The sequence below is a fragment of the Pituophis catenifer genome, unplaced genomic scaffold, assembly GCF_029215685.1.
Source record: "Pituophis catenifer annectens isolate HBS135680 unplaced genomic scaffold, rPitCat1.0.hap2 SCAF_3, whole genome shotgun sequence".
Classification (NCBI taxonomy): domain Eukaryota; kingdom Metazoa; phylum Chordata; class Lepidosauria; order Squamata; family Colubridae; genus Pituophis; species Pituophis catenifer.
Genome location: NW_027256883.1, coordinates 48654768 through 48673897, shown reverse-complemented (window position 1 = coordinate 48673897; position 19130 = coordinate 48654768). Strand labels below are relative to the sequence as shown.

Below are 19130 nucleotides of genomic sequence, written 5' to 3'. Positions count from 1 at the left end.
ATCCTGTAAAAATGTATCCTATGCAACAGAGTTCTTTGCAGTAACTGAATAATTACTATATTTCTTTGATTAAAATTCATATTGAGCAAAACTTGAGATGTAGGAGATTGCAGATCATAGCAAATGAGACCAGAAGCATTCTGGACAAATGAAAAATTGCTATGAAAAGGAATCATTTGATTACTATTATGTGTTAGGATATAAGACTGAAATCTTGATTCTGTGAAACACATAAATGGACACCTGTATTTTTTCATTTACTTGTGTTGCTGTGTAATGATTATTTTAAGGCAGTGCCAAATAGATTTAATTGATCTTAGGCAAACTTATCTGGGAATTCAGCACAGTGAACTTCAAATCTTTCGCTATAAAGTTTTGAATTTGCTCAACATTTGATCTCAAACTATGTAGTAATTTTGCACCTATTCCTTGATTATCCAACTATTTCAGATGGAATAAAATTATGCAGATATACTGAAATGACTAAAGGCTTGGGCTCAGGAATACACACACACACACACACACACACACACACACACACAGAGAGAGAGAGAGAGAGAGAGAGAGAGAGAGAGAGAGAGAGAGAGAGAGAGAGAGACTTGAGCTTTGTGATCTGAAATTGACTAAATTTGTTGCTCTGTTGGAAATATTTTTCCTTGGTGACATTGTTAGCCTATATAAATTGAGTATTATTCAAATTTCAGTTCAATTGAAGCTTTAGATCATGTTTAGAAATGATATTATGTCCTTTAGGGATGGAAAAAATAAAATAAAATAAAATAAAATACCTGACTCTGTCCTTGCCTTCAACTCTAGGGGCACATTGCAAAGGAAAGTGAAACTTTGCAAAGAGAACATTTCATTTTACAGAATTACAAAACGGCCCTTTGATTGTCAATTGATCTATCATGTATGAAGAAATGCACTAGATAGAAGTAACGATATAGTCCTGTCCATGCAGCCAGGAGCTTCTTATGAAATCATTTCTATTACCCAAGGCACTCTGCTCACTCACTGTGGCAACGAATATTCTGTTTTCATACCAAGTTATTTCTAATTGTCACCAATTATGATTCATTTGCTTTTATGTGTCTTGCCTGTCACAATATTAACATTGCTAAGGCTTCCCCTTTGCGGGCTATGAAAATCTGTTGTGACATCTAAATAACGAAAGATTCAATCAAGGGATGAATTAATTGTTAATTTTGTTATAAATAGAGGGGGTATCTTGGCATATAAAGAACAGCTCTTTCTTCTTTCTGAAGGACAGTGTTTAAATGAGTAAGAATAAAAGATAGGTGTGTTTGCCATATCGGAATTACAGCTCAATTCCAGCCTGCATTAGATACTTGTCTTTTCCAACTATTTATCTTTACTATCTAGCTATAGCTATTATCTAATAAAGCCCCGCCTGATCTCACCTGGTCTTACTCTTAAATAGCAAGGAGTTTTATGGCACCTTAAAGACCAATAAATTTATTATGGCACCATCTTTAAAGTGCCACAAGGCTCTTGGTTGATTTTGCTGCAAAAGATTAATACCGCTGACCCACTGGGGATATCCTACTGCTATTTGACAGAGTTGGGAAGGAATTGTATTGTGGTTCTAGATTGTCTGGTTGAATGTTTTCATGTTTGTTTTCCCAGCATTACAATTAGCTGTGGTTTAAGCAGATTTTTTTTCATAATTGGAGCAGCTTATCCTTTCAGTCTAGACAACGAATGCATAACTGCAGGAGCTTACATATTCCTCTTCAGAAGCTCCGAGGAGGCTTGTACATCTGACAATCAATTGACAGCTATATCCCAATTTGGCTGTTGTGACACATATTCTACCAATCTTTCATTATAAACCAATAGATGATGGCAAATAGTTGGCATTTTCTGCATCTTTCTGCTGCCATCTAGAGGTTTCCCAGTTTTGGAACTATCCTTCCTCAAAATTGTTGGGGGTTAAGGCAGTGTTTCCTGCCTTATATTTTCTCTGAGTATTCCCAATAAAGGTGGTTGCGACCTGCTTGAATCCTGTCATGCATGTCTTCCATTTCCCTTTGTCTCCTCTCTGCTGTGATGTGATGATCCGTTTCTCTTTATTGTGGCTTGCTTTAGCTTTGGTGACCCACTGGGAAGGACTATATATTAGATACCCAATGTATTCATACAGAATCTCTATCCTTTTTTCTCCTTTTTCAGTAAGACGAGACCCCGATCAGAGTAAATACTCTGATGAGCCGCTATGGAAAACTCAAATCTCATTGGGAAGTTTGAATGTCTTTTATAATCTATTTAAACAGCTTTTTAGGGCAGCGTCAAAAATTGGCAACTAATGAGAAAAGAAAGTCAGTTGAGGCATTTGCTCTTCAAATCAAAAGTTGAGTAAGACCAAGGAATTTTTGTTCCTTCCCTGAATGGAAAACTTAAACAATATACAATATAGAACCGTGTCTTCGCATTTTCTGTCGCTGTTTACTATATTGCTATATTTGCATAACTAGATATTCAACACTCTTGTATGTTTTGCAAGCTGTCATGACATAAGAAGCAAGTAATATGCTGTGTTTTGCTTGCTAACATATTTTTGACATATTTTTGCTTTTGATTATAAGACTGCATTTTTCCCAGCTACCATCTGTCTCAACTCAGTGGCACAAACACAGTAGGGTGTAATAATTTTAACATACTTGAACTTGATGAAAAACATGCTATTTACAGTTTTAACCAATATGTTATGGTTTCACACATGAAGACTGAAATAAATGCCTGTACTTTTTTTTGTTTTATTAAAGAGGTATGTGTCATGAAGAATGAATATTCAATCCAAATTGGCAGAGATGATTACTACTTTAATGGAATTAAAACTGGGATGGGGTTTATTATAAATAGAATCTGGCACTGGACTGACTGTGTAAGTACAGTTGCTTATGTTTATCCTTTTGTCAGCAGAAATAAGATTCTTTATTAAATATGGCCTTTTTTTTTCTTTTTGTACTTGGCAACATATGCATAAAAATCTCCAGGCTGGAGAGAGAAATATGACACATTTTTCCTTGAAATCCCTGGCAAGCAAAGACTTTTTAAAAAGTGTTCTTTCAGCTCTCCCATCTGTGGAGACTCGGAATGTAACACTCGGCAAACTAGAAATCTCACTTGAAATCTGCCCTGGCAGGAAAAGACAAGCAATTCTAGCCCATTGTGATATTCCATTGCTCTAATCATTGCACAAGTGTTCAGCGGTATATCACAACTCTAATATGGAAATTGGGTTGGGAATGAATGTTCATATGAGCACATTTCTGGACAAAAGAAAAACGAGAAGGCCCTAGTGGTACAGCCTCCCTTTGCTTCTACTTGGGACCAACAGGTTAATTCAGTTCTCAACAACCTTTCTCTGTTAAAGCCGAACGATCTCCTAGAGGAAATAACAGGCTGGGCTGTTTACTGAAGCACTTTTTCTGGTCATGTCCTCTACTGCCATCTCTGTCAGCATTGAGGACAAGGGACTCGCAAGAGAGAAACCTATGTCGGTGCTGTGGCTGGAATTTAACAAGGTTACCACCTGTAGATGAAAAGACAAGGGATCCCTTCCATAATCACATATCATTCTAATAGTGTTTGAGAGATTTAAATATTTTTAAATGTAAGAGATTTAGAAACAGGATAGGCAAAAGGGTGAGATTCTGAACACATTTAGTGGTAGTAAATCCAGCAAACTCAACAGGCTTTCTATTTAGGAGAAATACACTTGATATTGTACTATAAAATGCAGGTAGATAAAACTTGATTTAAAATCTAATAGTTTGCACATCACTGAGGGGCTGAATGCTTGCAAGCCAGATGCTCACGCACTAACTCTACAGTAAGTCCTTGTATTTCTCAAAAAGAAAAAAAAGGGTCGTTACATAGGGTAAAAGAATATAGAGTTAACATATATCTAAAATAATAAAGTATCGATTGAAGTACATAAATTAGAATACATTTATCATGCATGTGTGATGAGAGAATATGTGACGTTGACGATGAAAGTTATGAGACACAATTCATTTGCAAAGAGGAACTTTTTTAAATAAATAAAATAATCTGGGACAAAAGAAAAGATGCATATTATGTAATGGTAAACTGAATTTATTTCTTCTTGGAAAACCATTCCAGTAATCTCCAGGTTCAGACTGCAGAGTAAACATTAATAACAGTAACATACAGGTTAGTTCAACTGATTCAAAAATTTGGCCATGTGACATCATTAAGGAAAAGTCTTGAACACTCAAAAGCTTCAAATGGTATCCAGGAAAAAAGTTTCTTTGACAATCTACATAACAACTATTGCATATATGGTAATGCTATCTGTCATATCGCAAGGCTTACAAATATATACAGGCCATATTCAGCTGGGGTCCTGCTTGGAGAGTCTTCTTCTTGTTCTTGTTCATCTTCTTCGGCACTAAAAATATTCTTGAATTCATCCAATTGAATACCAAAAGACAGAGATTGTAGACATAAGCTTGAACAAAAGGAAGGCCAAAAGGTTTGTACTGTATCACCGCTTTTTTGTTTTTCCTTAAGCCATATTTCCCTTTTATATGTTGTTGGTATTATAATTATTCTCTTAGTCCTGCTTGAATAGGGCCCAAGTCCACTTGTCTTTATAAGACCATTTTAGTATCAGACAACATAATACATGTGCAACACTTTATATACAGGAAGTCTCTCCGGTGCTCAAAAGTTCAAACACATGAACATCCAACAGTTTCCATAATACAGGTTTTATGGTACAATACAATGTTTCTGAATAATATATATTAACAATGAGAGTCTCGTGCAAAGAGTAAAACATGTTCCCTTTTTTTTTTTGTCCTGCAAAGATTCCTCTTCCGAAGAACTGGGCCTTGCACTAACTGCTATGTTGGGTCATCGTATGATTCTGTGAAGAAAGAAGAAGGAAAGTAAAAGCAATCACTATGCTGAAATATACCAGCAATGCTACAGAAAGATCGTGTAATGTAAGATAGTAAAAACCCTGTTAAATGGTATGTACTGTGCAAAATACCAAGCAAGTTTTATAAAACAATGTATTTATGTAGCTATACTCTAGGCCTATACTTGGCTAAATACCCATTTATAAATTTAACCTGTAATGCCACATTTAACCTGTAATAAAGAATATGGAATTGGATAAATTGTACATTAGAAAGTATAAGCAGATCTTGCTTATATGGTGCTGAAGGTGTAGCCTCCAGCTTCACTGATCTATTGTAAAAGACTGGCTGATGATAAATTTCAATATAATTTCAGAATACAGCTTGTCATGCATATGACACCTTATATAGTAGATAGGAATGTACTCGGAAAGATGGATGAAAGTCTAGTAAGAGTTCCAAAGAAGAGCTAAATTGGTTGTGGCCCTACAGACACATGAAGTCTTCAATATAGCTAATGTTTTAATCCATGTATGCTATCCAGAGTCACTGTCATGGATTGGGCAGCTGTATAAACCACGGAAATAAAGAAATAAATAACTGTATTTCTAAAAGTAGCCAATAAACCATGATTACATTCCTAGATTCATTTAATAGGAATTATATCCCATCATGGCAGGGCCGAGCTTAGGATTTTGTACAATATCTGGATGATAAAATAACTCAGATTCGGGAAGACTTGGCCGCTGACTGGGTTAGTTCAGACGAGATGACTGAGGCAGGCCTTGAGAGTGTTATCTGGGAAGAGTTCGATCCTGTGGCTCCCGAGGACATGGACAGGATCTTGGGATGGCTGAACACGACCACATGTTTATTGGACCCGTGTCCCTCCTGGTGCTGGCTTCCTGGGAGGTTACACGAGGCTGGCTCCAGGGGATTAACGCTTCTTTGAGTGAGGGTATCTTGCCGGCCGCCTTAAAAGAGGCGGTTGTGAGGCCCCTCCTCAAGAAGCCCTCTCTGGATCTGGCTGTATTGGCTAACTATCGTCCAGTTTCCAACCTTCGCTTTATTGCGAAGGTTGTTGAGAGTGTGGTGGCGCAACAGCTTCCCCAGTACCTGGATGAAGCTGTCTATTTAGATCTGCTCCAGTCCGGTTTCAGACCTTGGTACAGCACGGAAATGGCATTGGTCGCGTTGGTGGATGATTTCTGGAGGGCTCAAGGTAGGGGTTATTCCTCTATCCTGGTCCTGTTAGATCTCTCAGCGGCTTTTGATACCATCGACCATGGTATCATGTTGCTGGAGGGACTGGGAATGGGGGGGGCACCGTCTTGTGGTGGTTCTCCTCCTATCTCTCTGACCGGTTGCAATCTGTGTTGACAGGGGGGCAGCAGTCGACCCCGAGGCACCTTGTTTGTGGGGTGCCACAAGGGTTGGTCCTCTCGCCCCTTCTGTTCAACATTTATGTGAAGCCGCTGGGCGAGATCATCCGTGGTTTTGGGGTGGAGTTCCATTAGTATGCTGATGATACTCAGCTGTACATCTCCATCCCAGACCATCCCAACGATGCCTTGGAAGTGATGTCCCAGTGCCTGGAGGCCGTGTGGGTCTGGATGGGGAGAAACAGGCTTCGACTCAACCTTTTCCAAGACTGAGTGGCTGTGGCTGCCGGTGTCCCAGTATAGCCAGCTGGTGCCATCGCTGGTTATTGGGGGCGAATCATTGGCCCCCACGGAATGGACTCGCAACTTGGGCGTCCTCCTGGATGCACGGCTGTCTTTAGAAGAGCATATGACGGCCGTGGTCAGGGGGGCTTTCTATCAGGTTTGCCTGATACGCCAGTTGCGCCCTTTTCTGGATCGAGACTCCCTACGCACAGTCACTCAAGCACTCGTCACTTCTCGTCTGGACTATTGTAACACTCTCTACATGGGGCTTCTTTTGAGGTGCACCCAGAGGCTCCAACAGGTGCAGAATGTGGCCGCGCAGGGGATTATGGGAGCGACGGGGCACTCCCATGTGACTCCTCTCCTGCGCGAGCTGCATTGGCTTCCGGTGGATTTCCGGGTGCGCTTGAAGGTGTTGGTGATCACCTTTAAAGCACTCCATGGCTTAGGGCCAGGGTACTTACGGGACCGTCTTTTGCCACCAATTGCCTCCCACTGGCCAGTTCGTTCCCACAGAGAGGGCCTCCTCAGGGTGCCGTCGGCCAGACAATGTCGGCTGGCGACCCCCAGGGGGAGAGCCTTCTCTGTGGTGGCACCTACCCTCTGGAACAATCTACCCCCAGAGATATGAGTGATCCCAGACCTCCGGACTTTTCGTCGGGCCCTTAAAACCTACTTCTTTCAGTTAGCCAGGCTGTCCTGATTTTATGATGGGTTTTTAAAATTTGAAATTGGTTTTAAATTGGTTTTTAAATTATGGGCCAAATTATTTAATTATTTTAAATCTATTTTAACTTTTGTGTATAAAGTGTTTTACTTGGCTGTTCACCGCCCTGAGTCCGAAAGGAGAAGGCGCTATAGAAATCTGAAAATAAATAAAAATAAATAAATGGCAGAAAATTCTAAGCAAATACTAAACCTCATAATGTACTAGGCAATATAAGGCCACTGGTTACGAGAAATAATATTCAATACAGTTAAAAAATGATATATTCCATCATTTATTTGATTTCATGTATACAGTACTATTTTCTACATTAATTTATTTCAAAATTAGTGAAAAAGCAGTGATAAAATAAGGCCTTAAAAACACGGCTATTATATTTAATATATGATTTTAAATTGAGATAATTTAGAAATTAGAAAATCAAACCTGATCCAACTAACCTATTGAGATATAATAGATTATTAAAAGTTAATACACAAACTGTGTCATATAGCTTTATGGATAACATGACACAGTATTGCCCTTGCAATAAAGCACAATTATATGCAAGAAGACACTCTTTCAGGTGTTTAGATTGTTTACAAGCAAACTGTGTGCCTGTGTCATTCATGTGATAAAACTTGTAAGGTGGCTTTATATGATAGATATACTGCTTGATTAGGTCAGATTCCACTTCTATATAATCATATTTATTTAAATACTGAAATATCTCAGGACTGATACATAAAATCAAGCTAGAACTTTAAAATATGCATATTTCAATGTGCCTGGAATCATATTAGAAGATGCACTTCAAAAGCATGTATCACCAGTTTAAAGCTTCTGCTTCAATGTAAGTTTGACCCCCGTGGGATATGTCATGCGCATGACAAAATTTGTGTCTGTAGGAGTCTTCATGTATGGGTAATCCCTGACTTACCAACAGTAATTGGGACTAGGAACTCTTTTGCAAAGCAATGTGATCATAAGGTGTATGTCACCTAACTGCACTGACTCACAAATGGTAGTTCTGGCAATTCCTGTTGAAGTTGTTAGATGAATTCTGCACAGTCACAGCATCCCAAGGTCATATGATCACCATTTGCAACCTTCTGCTGGTTTCCTGATAAACTCTGCTTGTTGGAAGCCAACAGTAAAGTTCCCAAATAGCGATCATATAACCTCAGGATGCTGCAACATCGTAATTGTGATCCAGTTGTCAAATGTTAATCAAATGACTGTGGTGTGTGTGTGAGTGAGTATGTGTATGTGTATGTATCAGTGGTGGGATTCAGCAGTTCTGTCTGGATTGCACAAACTGGTAGCGGCGACTGTGGGAGGCTCCGCCCACCCTCCTGGACATAATGTGCGACTACTGTGCATGCGCAGAAAGCCCTGTGCATGCGCAGAGGTGGCACACATGCTCACATTTATGAACCAGTAGGGAAGATAAGTGAATCCCACCTCTGGTATGTATCTATATGGATGACATCAAAACTGCAGATAATTTTTATGATTCTATTTTCCAATTGTTTGTTAAAACAGTCAAATCCTAGTGATATCTGAAGGGGGGGGTAAACAAATGAGCAAGGAAAGGAAAGTATTCGATGCATTGTTTTTTAGAGTGGGAAAGAGTACAAAAAAATATGAAACCTGTCCGTATTTTAAGATGATCATTATTTTTACAACGGTTTAAAGCCAGAGGGTTTTCTTCTTCATTGCCTGACCCAAACCTATCAGGGTTCCCTTTTTAGATATGATCAGGCCATAGCAGCCCCGAAGGACTATATAACAACCTATCAATTTGCTTAGTGATAATTGCAGCGATTGTTAAACAAATTCTATTTTTCATTGTCTTCAAACTGAATGAATATAATGTGGGACATTTCCCAATCAGCCTGGTAGCGGGTTCTGTACTTCCTGCTTAATGTATTGATGTTGGTAATTTGCATTCTCAACATTAAAAAAAATCTGATGTATTCTAGTTAACTAGGAACAAGCAGATGAGTACGGATTTAAACCCAGTACCTTCATTTGCACTGTATTCTATTTTCAAGAAATGAAAATTCTGATGTATATCCAAGTGCAACCCCTTACTCTCTCATGACTCAATTAAAGTGCATGTTGGGTTGTTTCAGCAAGAGGGAATGGAAAGAAAATGGAACCTTCAAGCAGCAGTAGAATGGATCAGTTTAACACTTTTTCCGGGGCAATTAAATGAGTTTCAGCAAAGGAACAGCTTAAACAACTACATACCTTTCCAGATTCTTTTTACCTGAAACATCTATCTATAAATCTGCTGTACTGTCTAAATAAAAGACACACGAGTTTTACTGCTGCAAGAGCATTGCTGATACTTAATTATCCCAATGGACAATATCCATTCTTCAGAAAGTCTGTAGCTGCTATCTAGAGCTCTACCCGAGGCTCAACTTCCAGCATAGAACAACACTGCACACATGAGGCTCTTTTCTTCTATCATAATCAACAATAGGAGAGAACTGTAATGCTGGATCATTGCCTATGTGTTTTAATGAGTCCTCTTACCTCCATTTTTTAAAATCTTGGATTCACATGTGGCCAGTTTAAGGATTAGAAAAGCCACACAGCACTATGTGACACAATTGAAAGTAGCATTTCATGTGTGCTCAGGACTCAAACTTCAATAATTTTTTTAATTAAAGAAAAAACACACAAAGGCACTAATGTGGTAGATGCAAAATAAACTATGGAATTATTCTTCACTAAGCTCTGTTTTGGGGTCCCACAGCTGATATAGCCTATTGCACAAAAGCATTCTCAGGAGCTAAGAGATGCCCTGATTTAAATTCAAGGAAAAATGATGGAGAAAAATCACTGAGCAAGGCAAAACATAAAGATGAGTATGGATCCTGAAAACGCACAAATGAGATTAGAGTTCCTCTTGCCCGTTAAAATTCTTTAAATCTTTCGAGAAATTGATCCGGATGCTTTAAGGACTGTATAAAATGGAAAACTTGGGATGGAGGCCACTGTGGGAAATGGAGGCAGCAAAGTTTAGAAATATTCTTTTTGCTTCTGTTTGCACCTTGGATCCAAGTCACACTCCGTTTATACACCTTGGGAACAGTGTCCTAATATTAATGATGTATATGTAAATTCTTTGCATTCTAGGGCATGAACAATCCAGAAAGAAACACTTGATTAGGGAGAAAAGCTTCCTGTTCATACCGGTTATAACTTTATGAGACAAAAAGGTGAAAGATTGAAGGGAAGAGATGAGGTAAGGAATAATCTTTAATCCCACAGAGAACCACATTATATTCTAGGAGGGGGGACTGTCTATGGAGACCCCATGTCTAAGAACTGAAAATTGCAACCATTAATCCCAGTTATGAACGGTTGGAGGTTTTGTTTTAAGAGTGTTTCTTTTCACAAAAAAGATTGTGTTTAAAAATTTAGGGCAAAATTTTCCTCTATTATCCACACAGTAGCTCTCTGCTGTATATTGTCTTTTCATGTGCTCAGAACACCTACTTCCATGACAATGGGAATTGATGTAAGCGGAGAAGTCAGAAGACGGAGCTCCTGTTGATCTCAACACGGGAGTTTTCAGGGCACAGAGAAAACCAATAAAAGTTTCAGTGTAGCTCAGAATGTGTTTTGCCCTTTATAGGACAAACAGTACATTTGAAACCGATGTTTTTATCATTGTTCTTCTAGAAAGTGTGCAGTACCAGATAACGCCCTCAAATTTATTGTCTCTTTCTCTTCCTCATACATGCAAATTAAACAAATCCTTGTTCCCATATTTCCTCCAGACTACTTCACATATGTTATATTTTCCTGCATTTCTTCTAGCCTCTTTCTAATGCTGAAAGGTCCGTAGAATATGCTGAAGCTACTCATAGTTCGAGGGGAAAAAAAGGATTATAAACAATTTATACTGCAAGTTTAACATTGATTTGGGTATTGAGGGGGGGTATTTTGTTTTGTCATTCCTTTTCTGTTCTTACAGAACAGTTAGAAGTCCTTGATGTACAACCATTTGTTTAGCAACCAATTGAAGTTACAATGACACTGAAAAATGTGACTAATCACAGGTCCTCACACTTATGACCATCACAGCATCCCACGGTCATGTGATTGTGATTCAGGCACTTACTGACCAGCTTGTATTTACGATGGTTGTAGCATCCTGAAGTCATGTTGCAATCTTTCCAGCCGGAAAGTCAATCAGGAAAACCAGATTCGCTTAATGACTACATGGTTCATTTAAAAACTGCAGTGATTCGCTTAATAACCATGGCAAAATAATTGCTGTAAAATGGGGTGTAACTGCCTTGCTTAACAATGGAAATCCTGATTCTAACTGTGGCCATAAATCAAGGGCTACCTATACTTCCTTTCATACAAGGACTACCTATACTTCCTTAAACATACTCAGACTAAAAACTTCAGTATAAACTATATTTAGGAGTAGAGAGTCGTATAATCCAATGGACAGTGTAATGAGCATCTACCACATTCCAAAATTCTAAGTTAATTTTACAAATACTTTCTCAGTGAAATTAGTAGGACCGCTATAATTATATATACAGGTTTTTTGGCTGTTTTGTTTGTAATGAGTTATGCCCATTCTGTGCTCAAAATCTTTGAAACTGTTGGATACATTTTACTAAAACAGTGGCTCAAAATATTCCTTTCCAAAGAGCAGGGCTGTTGTTCTTTATAATTGCCAGTTTTTGCTTCATAGATACCGTTTTATGACTTGAATTATATCCTTCAGGGGGAAAAAAATCTTTACGAAAGAGGGAGGGAGGGAAGGGAGAGGAGGAGTTTCTAAGGAGGGAGAAATCCTACTAATTCACTACCTCATTACAGTCCCTAATGGAAAGTACAGTTGCATTCAATTTAAATGAGGCATTTTGAAGCTGAATGAAATGAATGCGATTGTTGCTCAAAAGCAGATTATAAATAAGGAAATATAAAGATTAAATGAAGATGTTATTGTTCAACAGATGGAGACAGTATCACAGCAACATCTTTTCTTCCCCCTCTCCTTAATTCAAGACGGCAAACACTAGTAATCAATCACCACTGATTAACTAATTATGCTATACTAACATTTTGTAATTTGTAGGGAATTTAAAACTAAGCTCTGGCTTTAGTTTTCCTCTCCCTTTCTATAAAATGGACTACATTCCAGGACAGCTTCTGGTTGTAAAACAAATTTCTACATTACTAACCTTTAAGCGCTACTTTAAAACAAAACAAAATGCCACCCCTTCCCCCCCTCAACCTAAAAGCAATTGGTTTCCAACAGGCTGGATAATAAGTCTTTTGACCTGCATTCTTCTCTGACCCATTAAGGTCACCTCTGTGCTCGGCCATAGAGCTGACTTAGGAAATGCCTGCAAGTCCTGCATTTCATCTCCTGCCCACTCAAAATAAAGCTTTCTTTAAATGTGTCTGCAGGGTCCCCAAAGACTGGGGAGGCATCCCTGCAGTGGGCAATGGAGGGACAGAAGCTTCTGCCTTTATTAATGAATGCAGACCATTATAAGTCTGGCTGGCTCCTCGGCTGTTCCCAGAAGCATATACTGTACGTGACTTAAAATGCTAGAATATTGACACAAAGCGAGCCAGGCAACCCTAAGGAAAATTACTCCTTGGATATAATGTAGGCTCGTAACAGCTATTAGAGTACAAAATAAAACCCTCCGGGATCAAACTGACATATACAGCATTCTACCTACTCCTCAAACATTAGAAGAATTTCTTTGTGAAGGCATTCTCAAGGACAGCATTAAACTGACTTTTGTAGCAATCTGCAACGGCTTTTTTGGCTTACAGCTTTTAGTACTAAATCTTTAGTTCAAATCAATATAAGTACTATATCCTCTACATTAATCAATACATTTGGTTCAATACACATTCTATTAAATTATACTTTCTAATCAAGAGGCTCTGCTTCTATCCCCTCCTCCCTCCCTCCAAACTTCTTACTTTCAATTTATCCTCAGAGAGTGTCAGGATGCTGGGTTTTCTTGGCAGAGAGATGGGGGGCAAAGGAAAAATGGGCAAACCCAGCAAAACCTTAATTAAAACCCTAATGCCAAACAGAGAATTGCATTCCAATGTCATTATGGATCCCACAATTTCCACTGCAACAGTTTCTTCTTTCTAGCTTGTTGGGAAGGAAAAAAAAAATTCAAGACCACGAAAATGGAGTTCTGTTGCATCGTTGGTGCACAAAATGACAGTGGAAAAGATTTTTGGCTAAACAAAGGAATGAAGGAGGAGAGAAGGAGCAGTCACATTTACAGACTAGTAAAGTACAACCACCACATTTATAAAACAAAATTTTCAAAGCCACTGCTAGCACAGTGATTAGTCTTGCTGCAGTTATTCATGCCCTGATAAACTCCTGCCTGGATTTCTGCAATTCTTTCTTTATATATGCTTCTGCCTTTTAAAATGGCCTACAAACGCTAGTTGCTTCAGAATAGTTTTAGTTGCAGTAGTTTTTAAGGGAACAACGAGATGATCAAATTACCTAACGCATGGTCCTTCTGCCTCTCTTTATAATCAAAAAACCTTCTTTGAAGGGGCCCTAGGAAGCGCGGCAGACTTCATTAAAGGCCTTCTATTGTACAATGCTGTCTTCACAAGAGGTTGCCTAGTATTTATTTAATGTAGCAATAGCATTTTGGCCTTATGTACCACCCTTCAGCGCTTTACAGCATTCTCTGAGCAGTTCACATTGTCAGCATTATCTGCATATTGCCACAACAATCTGGCTCCTCATTTTACCGACTTCGGAAGAATGGAAGGTTGAATCAACTTTGAGCCCCATCAGGATCAAACTCCAGGCTGTGGGAGAGTTTGCCTGCAAATACTACATGTAAACCAGGGGTGAAATCCAGCAGATTCTGACAGGTTCTGGAAAACTGGTAGCGGAAATTTTGAGTAGTTCGGAAAACTGGTAGCAGAAATTTTGAGTAGTTTGGAGAACCGGCAAATGCCACCTCTGGCTGGCCCCAGAGTGGGGTGGGAATGGAGATTTTGCAGTATCCTTCCCCTGCCACGCCCACCAAGCCACGCCCACCAAACCACACCACACCCACCAAGCCATGCCCACAGAACCGGTAGTAAAAAAAATTGAATTTTATCACTGATGTAAACCACTGTGCATGTCCTAGAATTATTGTGATTGGATATGTTACAATTTTGCATCACATTCTTACAGAGGAGCATGAAATCAACTTGAAATAATACAAAATGAATCTCAATACAAGTTTACAGCTCTTAAAATTGGGCAAATATTTCAGGCACAGAACTACAAAGCTTAAGTCTTATGCCATACGTTTCAATGAGTTAATAAAATCAGATTGAACTCCTGTGCTTATTTACTTAGAAGTAAGCCTCCTTTGATTCAGAACAGGATAATGTTATGTGGATGAAATATAAATCACAAAATGCTACAGTACTCACTGGGCATCATTTCCTGTTTATATGCTTTTTTCTTCCACATCTGTGTAAGACTCTGGACTGCAACAACTGCCTTATTCTCTGTATCAGTTCAGTCACTATGGGCCTAAAAATACCCTGTCCCCGAACAGTTTTCACCGTTCTAGGCCATAATGTCAAATATTCTTTAGGCAACTTTATACTATTACTGAACAAGGGACAAAACCTTGTAAGAATAAGAGTCAAGATGAAAAAGAAACATAGAGAATGCGGCCTGAAGTGGGTCTTTTCTTCAACTATTCAGAATAATGTCTTGCAATAAAATTTATTTTATGCCAAATTAACAATCTTCCTGATGGGAAAGAAAAGCCATTTTGGTTTATTCGGTCAAAGCTGTCTAAAGAAAGTCGGATAGTCCACTGCAATCTCTCTATATCAATAGCCGCCATGGTTGTAAATATACAGAAATATTGCTGTCAATATTGATGCCCTGGGCATTACTCTGAAAATGCTATAATTTGGCACAAGGGAGGAGTTCCCACAGTGAATGGCAGCTTTCGTAATATGATGTTGCCATGCCTACCTGCCTTCTTGATTCCTCTGCAGTGGAGAAAGAGCAAAAGTAAGTGGACAACAATAGCATCATGGCAGGATTTTCTACTCCAGGGCTACCCTTGAACTGCAAAATGTAGTTATATATGTCACAAAACTGATTTACATCTAAAGCATGGAGATGTCATACAGACTGAACAGTTTTTATATGGATGCTACAGTTTTTAATGTTCTCTTACATTTAAAAGTCATAATGGCAGAAAAGAATCTGTCCCTAGTGTGCTTAATATCTTCAGGGATATATTGGTGAGCAGACCAAACACAGATACATAAATCAAAGGTTGGATATACACATGCAGAATACTATGTCATAATTAGATTTATGCTAAAGAAACTATTTTGAATGCACCTCTACAAGGATATACAAGTTATTTTTATAATCAGACTTGCAATCAAGCTCTTTTGTTTTGGAAAAGAAAGAAAAATATATTTTCAAGGAGGTAACTGAGACCTTCTATTCTAGTATTTTGCCAAATTCTTTACTTTTCATGGGCAGGATTTGAAGTGCCTGTCTTGTCCTATATTTTAAATTCCAATGAAGTGGACAGCCTGCTCTCCAGGATCAACCTTACCACCTGTGGGGCCAATCTGTGTGCATCATGGGAAATTTGGGCTGCTGCTAAGGAAGATTAGCCACATCTGGCAAATGGTCAGTATTTCATTACAGGAAGGGGTAATATCGGCAGCCTTGAAGGTGGCTGTGGTATATCTTTTTCTTAAGAGGCCCTCCATGTATCTAACCATACTTTACAACTATCACCCAGTCTTCAGTTTGATCTGGGATCTGAATGGAATGCAACAAGGTAAAGCTGAATCTGAGCAGGATGGAGATACACAATTAGTCCAACCATGCAGGTGTTAAGGAGGTGGTTAAAACCTTGCTCTTTCCCTTGGTCTTGGGGGTCAGGTTGTGCTAAGCCCCAGCCCCACTTCCCATAAAATACTTTGATTCTGATCACCATTTTATTTAGAATCATTTAATGATACTTATTGTTTAATAAGTTTTTGTTTTCTTTGTTTTTTTTTTTGTGGTTCACAACATGTGTGTATATAGAGGGAGGGAGGGAAAGGGAGAAGATAGTTAAGGTGATGAGGTGGAACTAGCAGCAGGCCACCTAGCATATATACAGTACCTTGGTCATCTGGGAATCAAGAAGAGAAGACAAGGAAGACAGCTACATCCAAGTGCTGGGTAAAGATAAGACAGGTTCTGAAGATCCAGTTCAATAAGAAGAACAAGATCCATGCTGTCAATGTGTATCACCTGCCAGTCATCAGATACTCTGCTAATACAGTGAACTGGCCAAAGGAGGACTTGGAAGCTGCCAATGTAAAGAACCAGAAGCTCTTCACAATGTACAAAGGTTTCCAACCCAAGTGCAAAACCCTGAATAGAATAGAATAACAGAGTTGGAAGGGACCTTGGAGACCTTCTAGTCCAACTCCCTCCTCAGGCAAGGAACCCTATACCAGTGATGGCTAACCTTTTCCTGTCATGTGCCAAAAATGGGGGGAGCACAGGGGGTCAAGCGTGCATGTGCCCACACCCATAATTCAATGCCCCCTCGTGCATGCACACGCGACCCCCCCTTCCCTCCGCTTTTGGCACCCAACAGCAAAAAGGTTACCGGTGGGCCCAGTAGGCCCGTTTTTCACCCTCCTCAGGGTCCAGAGGCTTTCTTGGAGCCTGGGGACAGTGAAAACAGCCTTCCCCATTCCCCTAGAGGCCCTCCAGAGGCCAGAAACAGCCTGTTTCCCAACTTCTGGTGGGACTGCAAGGCCTGAAAATCAGCTAGCCGGCATGCAAATGCGCGCTGGAGCTGAGCTAGGGCAATGCTTGTGTGCCCACAGATATGGCTCCATGTGCCACCTGTGGCACATGTGCCATAGATTCGCCATCATGGCCCTATACCATTTCAGACAAATGGTTGTCCAATCTCTTCTTTAAAACCTCCAGTGTTGGAGCATTCACAACTAAGTTGTTCCACTTATTAATTGTTCTGTCAGGAAAATTCTTCTTAGTTCTAGGTTGCCTCTCTCCTTGATTAGTTTCCATCCATTGATTTTTGTCCTGCCCTCAAGTCCTTTGGAGAAGAATTTGACTCCCTTTTCTTTGTGGCAGCCCCTGAGATATTGGAACACTGCTATCCTATCACCCCTAGTCCTTCTTTTCATTAAACTATATATACCCAATTCCAGCAATCGTTCTTTATATGTTTTAGCCTCCAGTCCCCTAATCATCTTTGTTGCTCTTCTCTGCACTCTTTCTAGAGTCTCAACATCTTTTCAACACTGTGGTGACCAAACTGGATGCAGTATTCCAAGTGTGGCCTTACCAAGGCATTATAAAGTATATTAACACTTCACATGATCAAAGATTGCGCTCCAGTTGGAAAAAAGCAGGTAGGGCCTGAGTGTCAAAATCACTCTCCTGGATGAAACCTAAAACATCCAGGACTACATAAATTATATGGCACCCAAAGATAAGCAGCTGAGAGAATGCCTGAGGCAGCAGTAGACATGGGAGGAAGATCAAATAGAGGAAGTACCATTGCAAGTTAAGAACTGCACAAGAAATACCATTGACTGATACTTCAGATGACTGATACTGAGAACTCTCACCCATGGCTGGACTAAAGGATATTATGTGAGCACACTGGGTGGTGGGAGGCCGGTAGGAGGTGCTCCTGCAAGTACCCTGGGCCCATGCCATGAAGGGCTTTATAGGTAAGTACCAGTGCCTTGAAGCGGACCCGAAGGACCACCGGCAACCAGTGCAGCTCACGCAGGATAGGTGTTACCCGAGAGTAATGGGAAGTACCCGTAACAACCCGCACGGCCACATTCTGGATCAGTTGGAGCCTCCGGGTGCACCCCAAGGGCAGCCCCATGTAGAGAGTGTTGCAATAGTCCAAACGAGAGATAACAAGAGCGTGAGTGACTGTACGGAGGGCATCCCTATCTAGGAATGGTTGCAACTGGTGCATCAGGCGAACCTGTGCAAAAGCGCCCCTGGACAAGGCCGTCAGATGATCCACTAAGGACAGCCACGAATCCAGGAGGACACCAAGGTTGCGAACCCTATCAGAGGGAGTCAACAACTCCCCTCCCATCAAGGATAGTTCTGAGGCCTTGATCATAGCAGCACCAGATCCATAGAAGTGGGGGTTTACCACACTAGATAGGAACTGAAGTGCAGACTGTGCAAAGAGGCGTCAGAGATAGTCCCATACATAATGGCAGGATGTAAGATGTGGGCAGGAGTAGCATACACTGAGTAGCACAACCAAGCGGTTGTACAGTGGATGAGAGATTCCACAAGTCATGAAGAATAAGAAGCCTAAAATCTTGTGGGACTACCAGATCCAGATATACAGCAGGTACTGGTCAATCAACCAGACATCATGGTAATAGACAAGGATCAGAAGACAGTGATAATGATAGATATAGTGGTGCCAAGTAACAGCAATGTCAGGAAGGAGGCATATGGAACAAGACAGGATGAAGAAAAGAAAGTCGAAGTGGTCCCAGTGGTAATAGAAGCACTTTGGTCTGAGATTCCTAAATTGGGAGAGTGGCTCCACCAGATCCCAGGAACAACAACAGAGCACTCTGTCAAGAAGAGTGCAGTTCTAGGAACAGCAAGACACTGTGCAGAACCATCAAACTCCCAGGCCTCTGGTATAGATTGAAAAAGACACTTATCACCCACCAAGAGCCTAGATGGCGCAGCGGATTAAGTGCTGTTATGTAGCACTTAGCTGCCAGCTGCCTGCAATT

At 40.1% G+C, this 19130-nt stretch overlaps 1 protein-coding gene across 4 annotated transcripts in view; it reads right to left on the bottom strand.

The window, feature by feature from the left end:
* Nucleotides 1-4159: 4159 nt before the first annotated feature.
* Nucleotides 4160-19130, bottom strand: part of ZNF521 (zinc finger protein 521) — a 321848-nt gene continuing 306877 nt past the window's right edge. For all 4 annotated transcript variants that reach the window (XM_070940578.1, XM_070940579.1, XM_070940575.1 and 1 more), the window contains one exon: nt 4160-4918. In XM_070940578.1, coding sequence (XP_070796679.1) covers nt 4889-4918 — 30 coding nt within the window. In that variant the 3' untranslated portion in view covers nt 4160-4888. The remainder of the gene's footprint in view (nt 4919-19130) is intronic.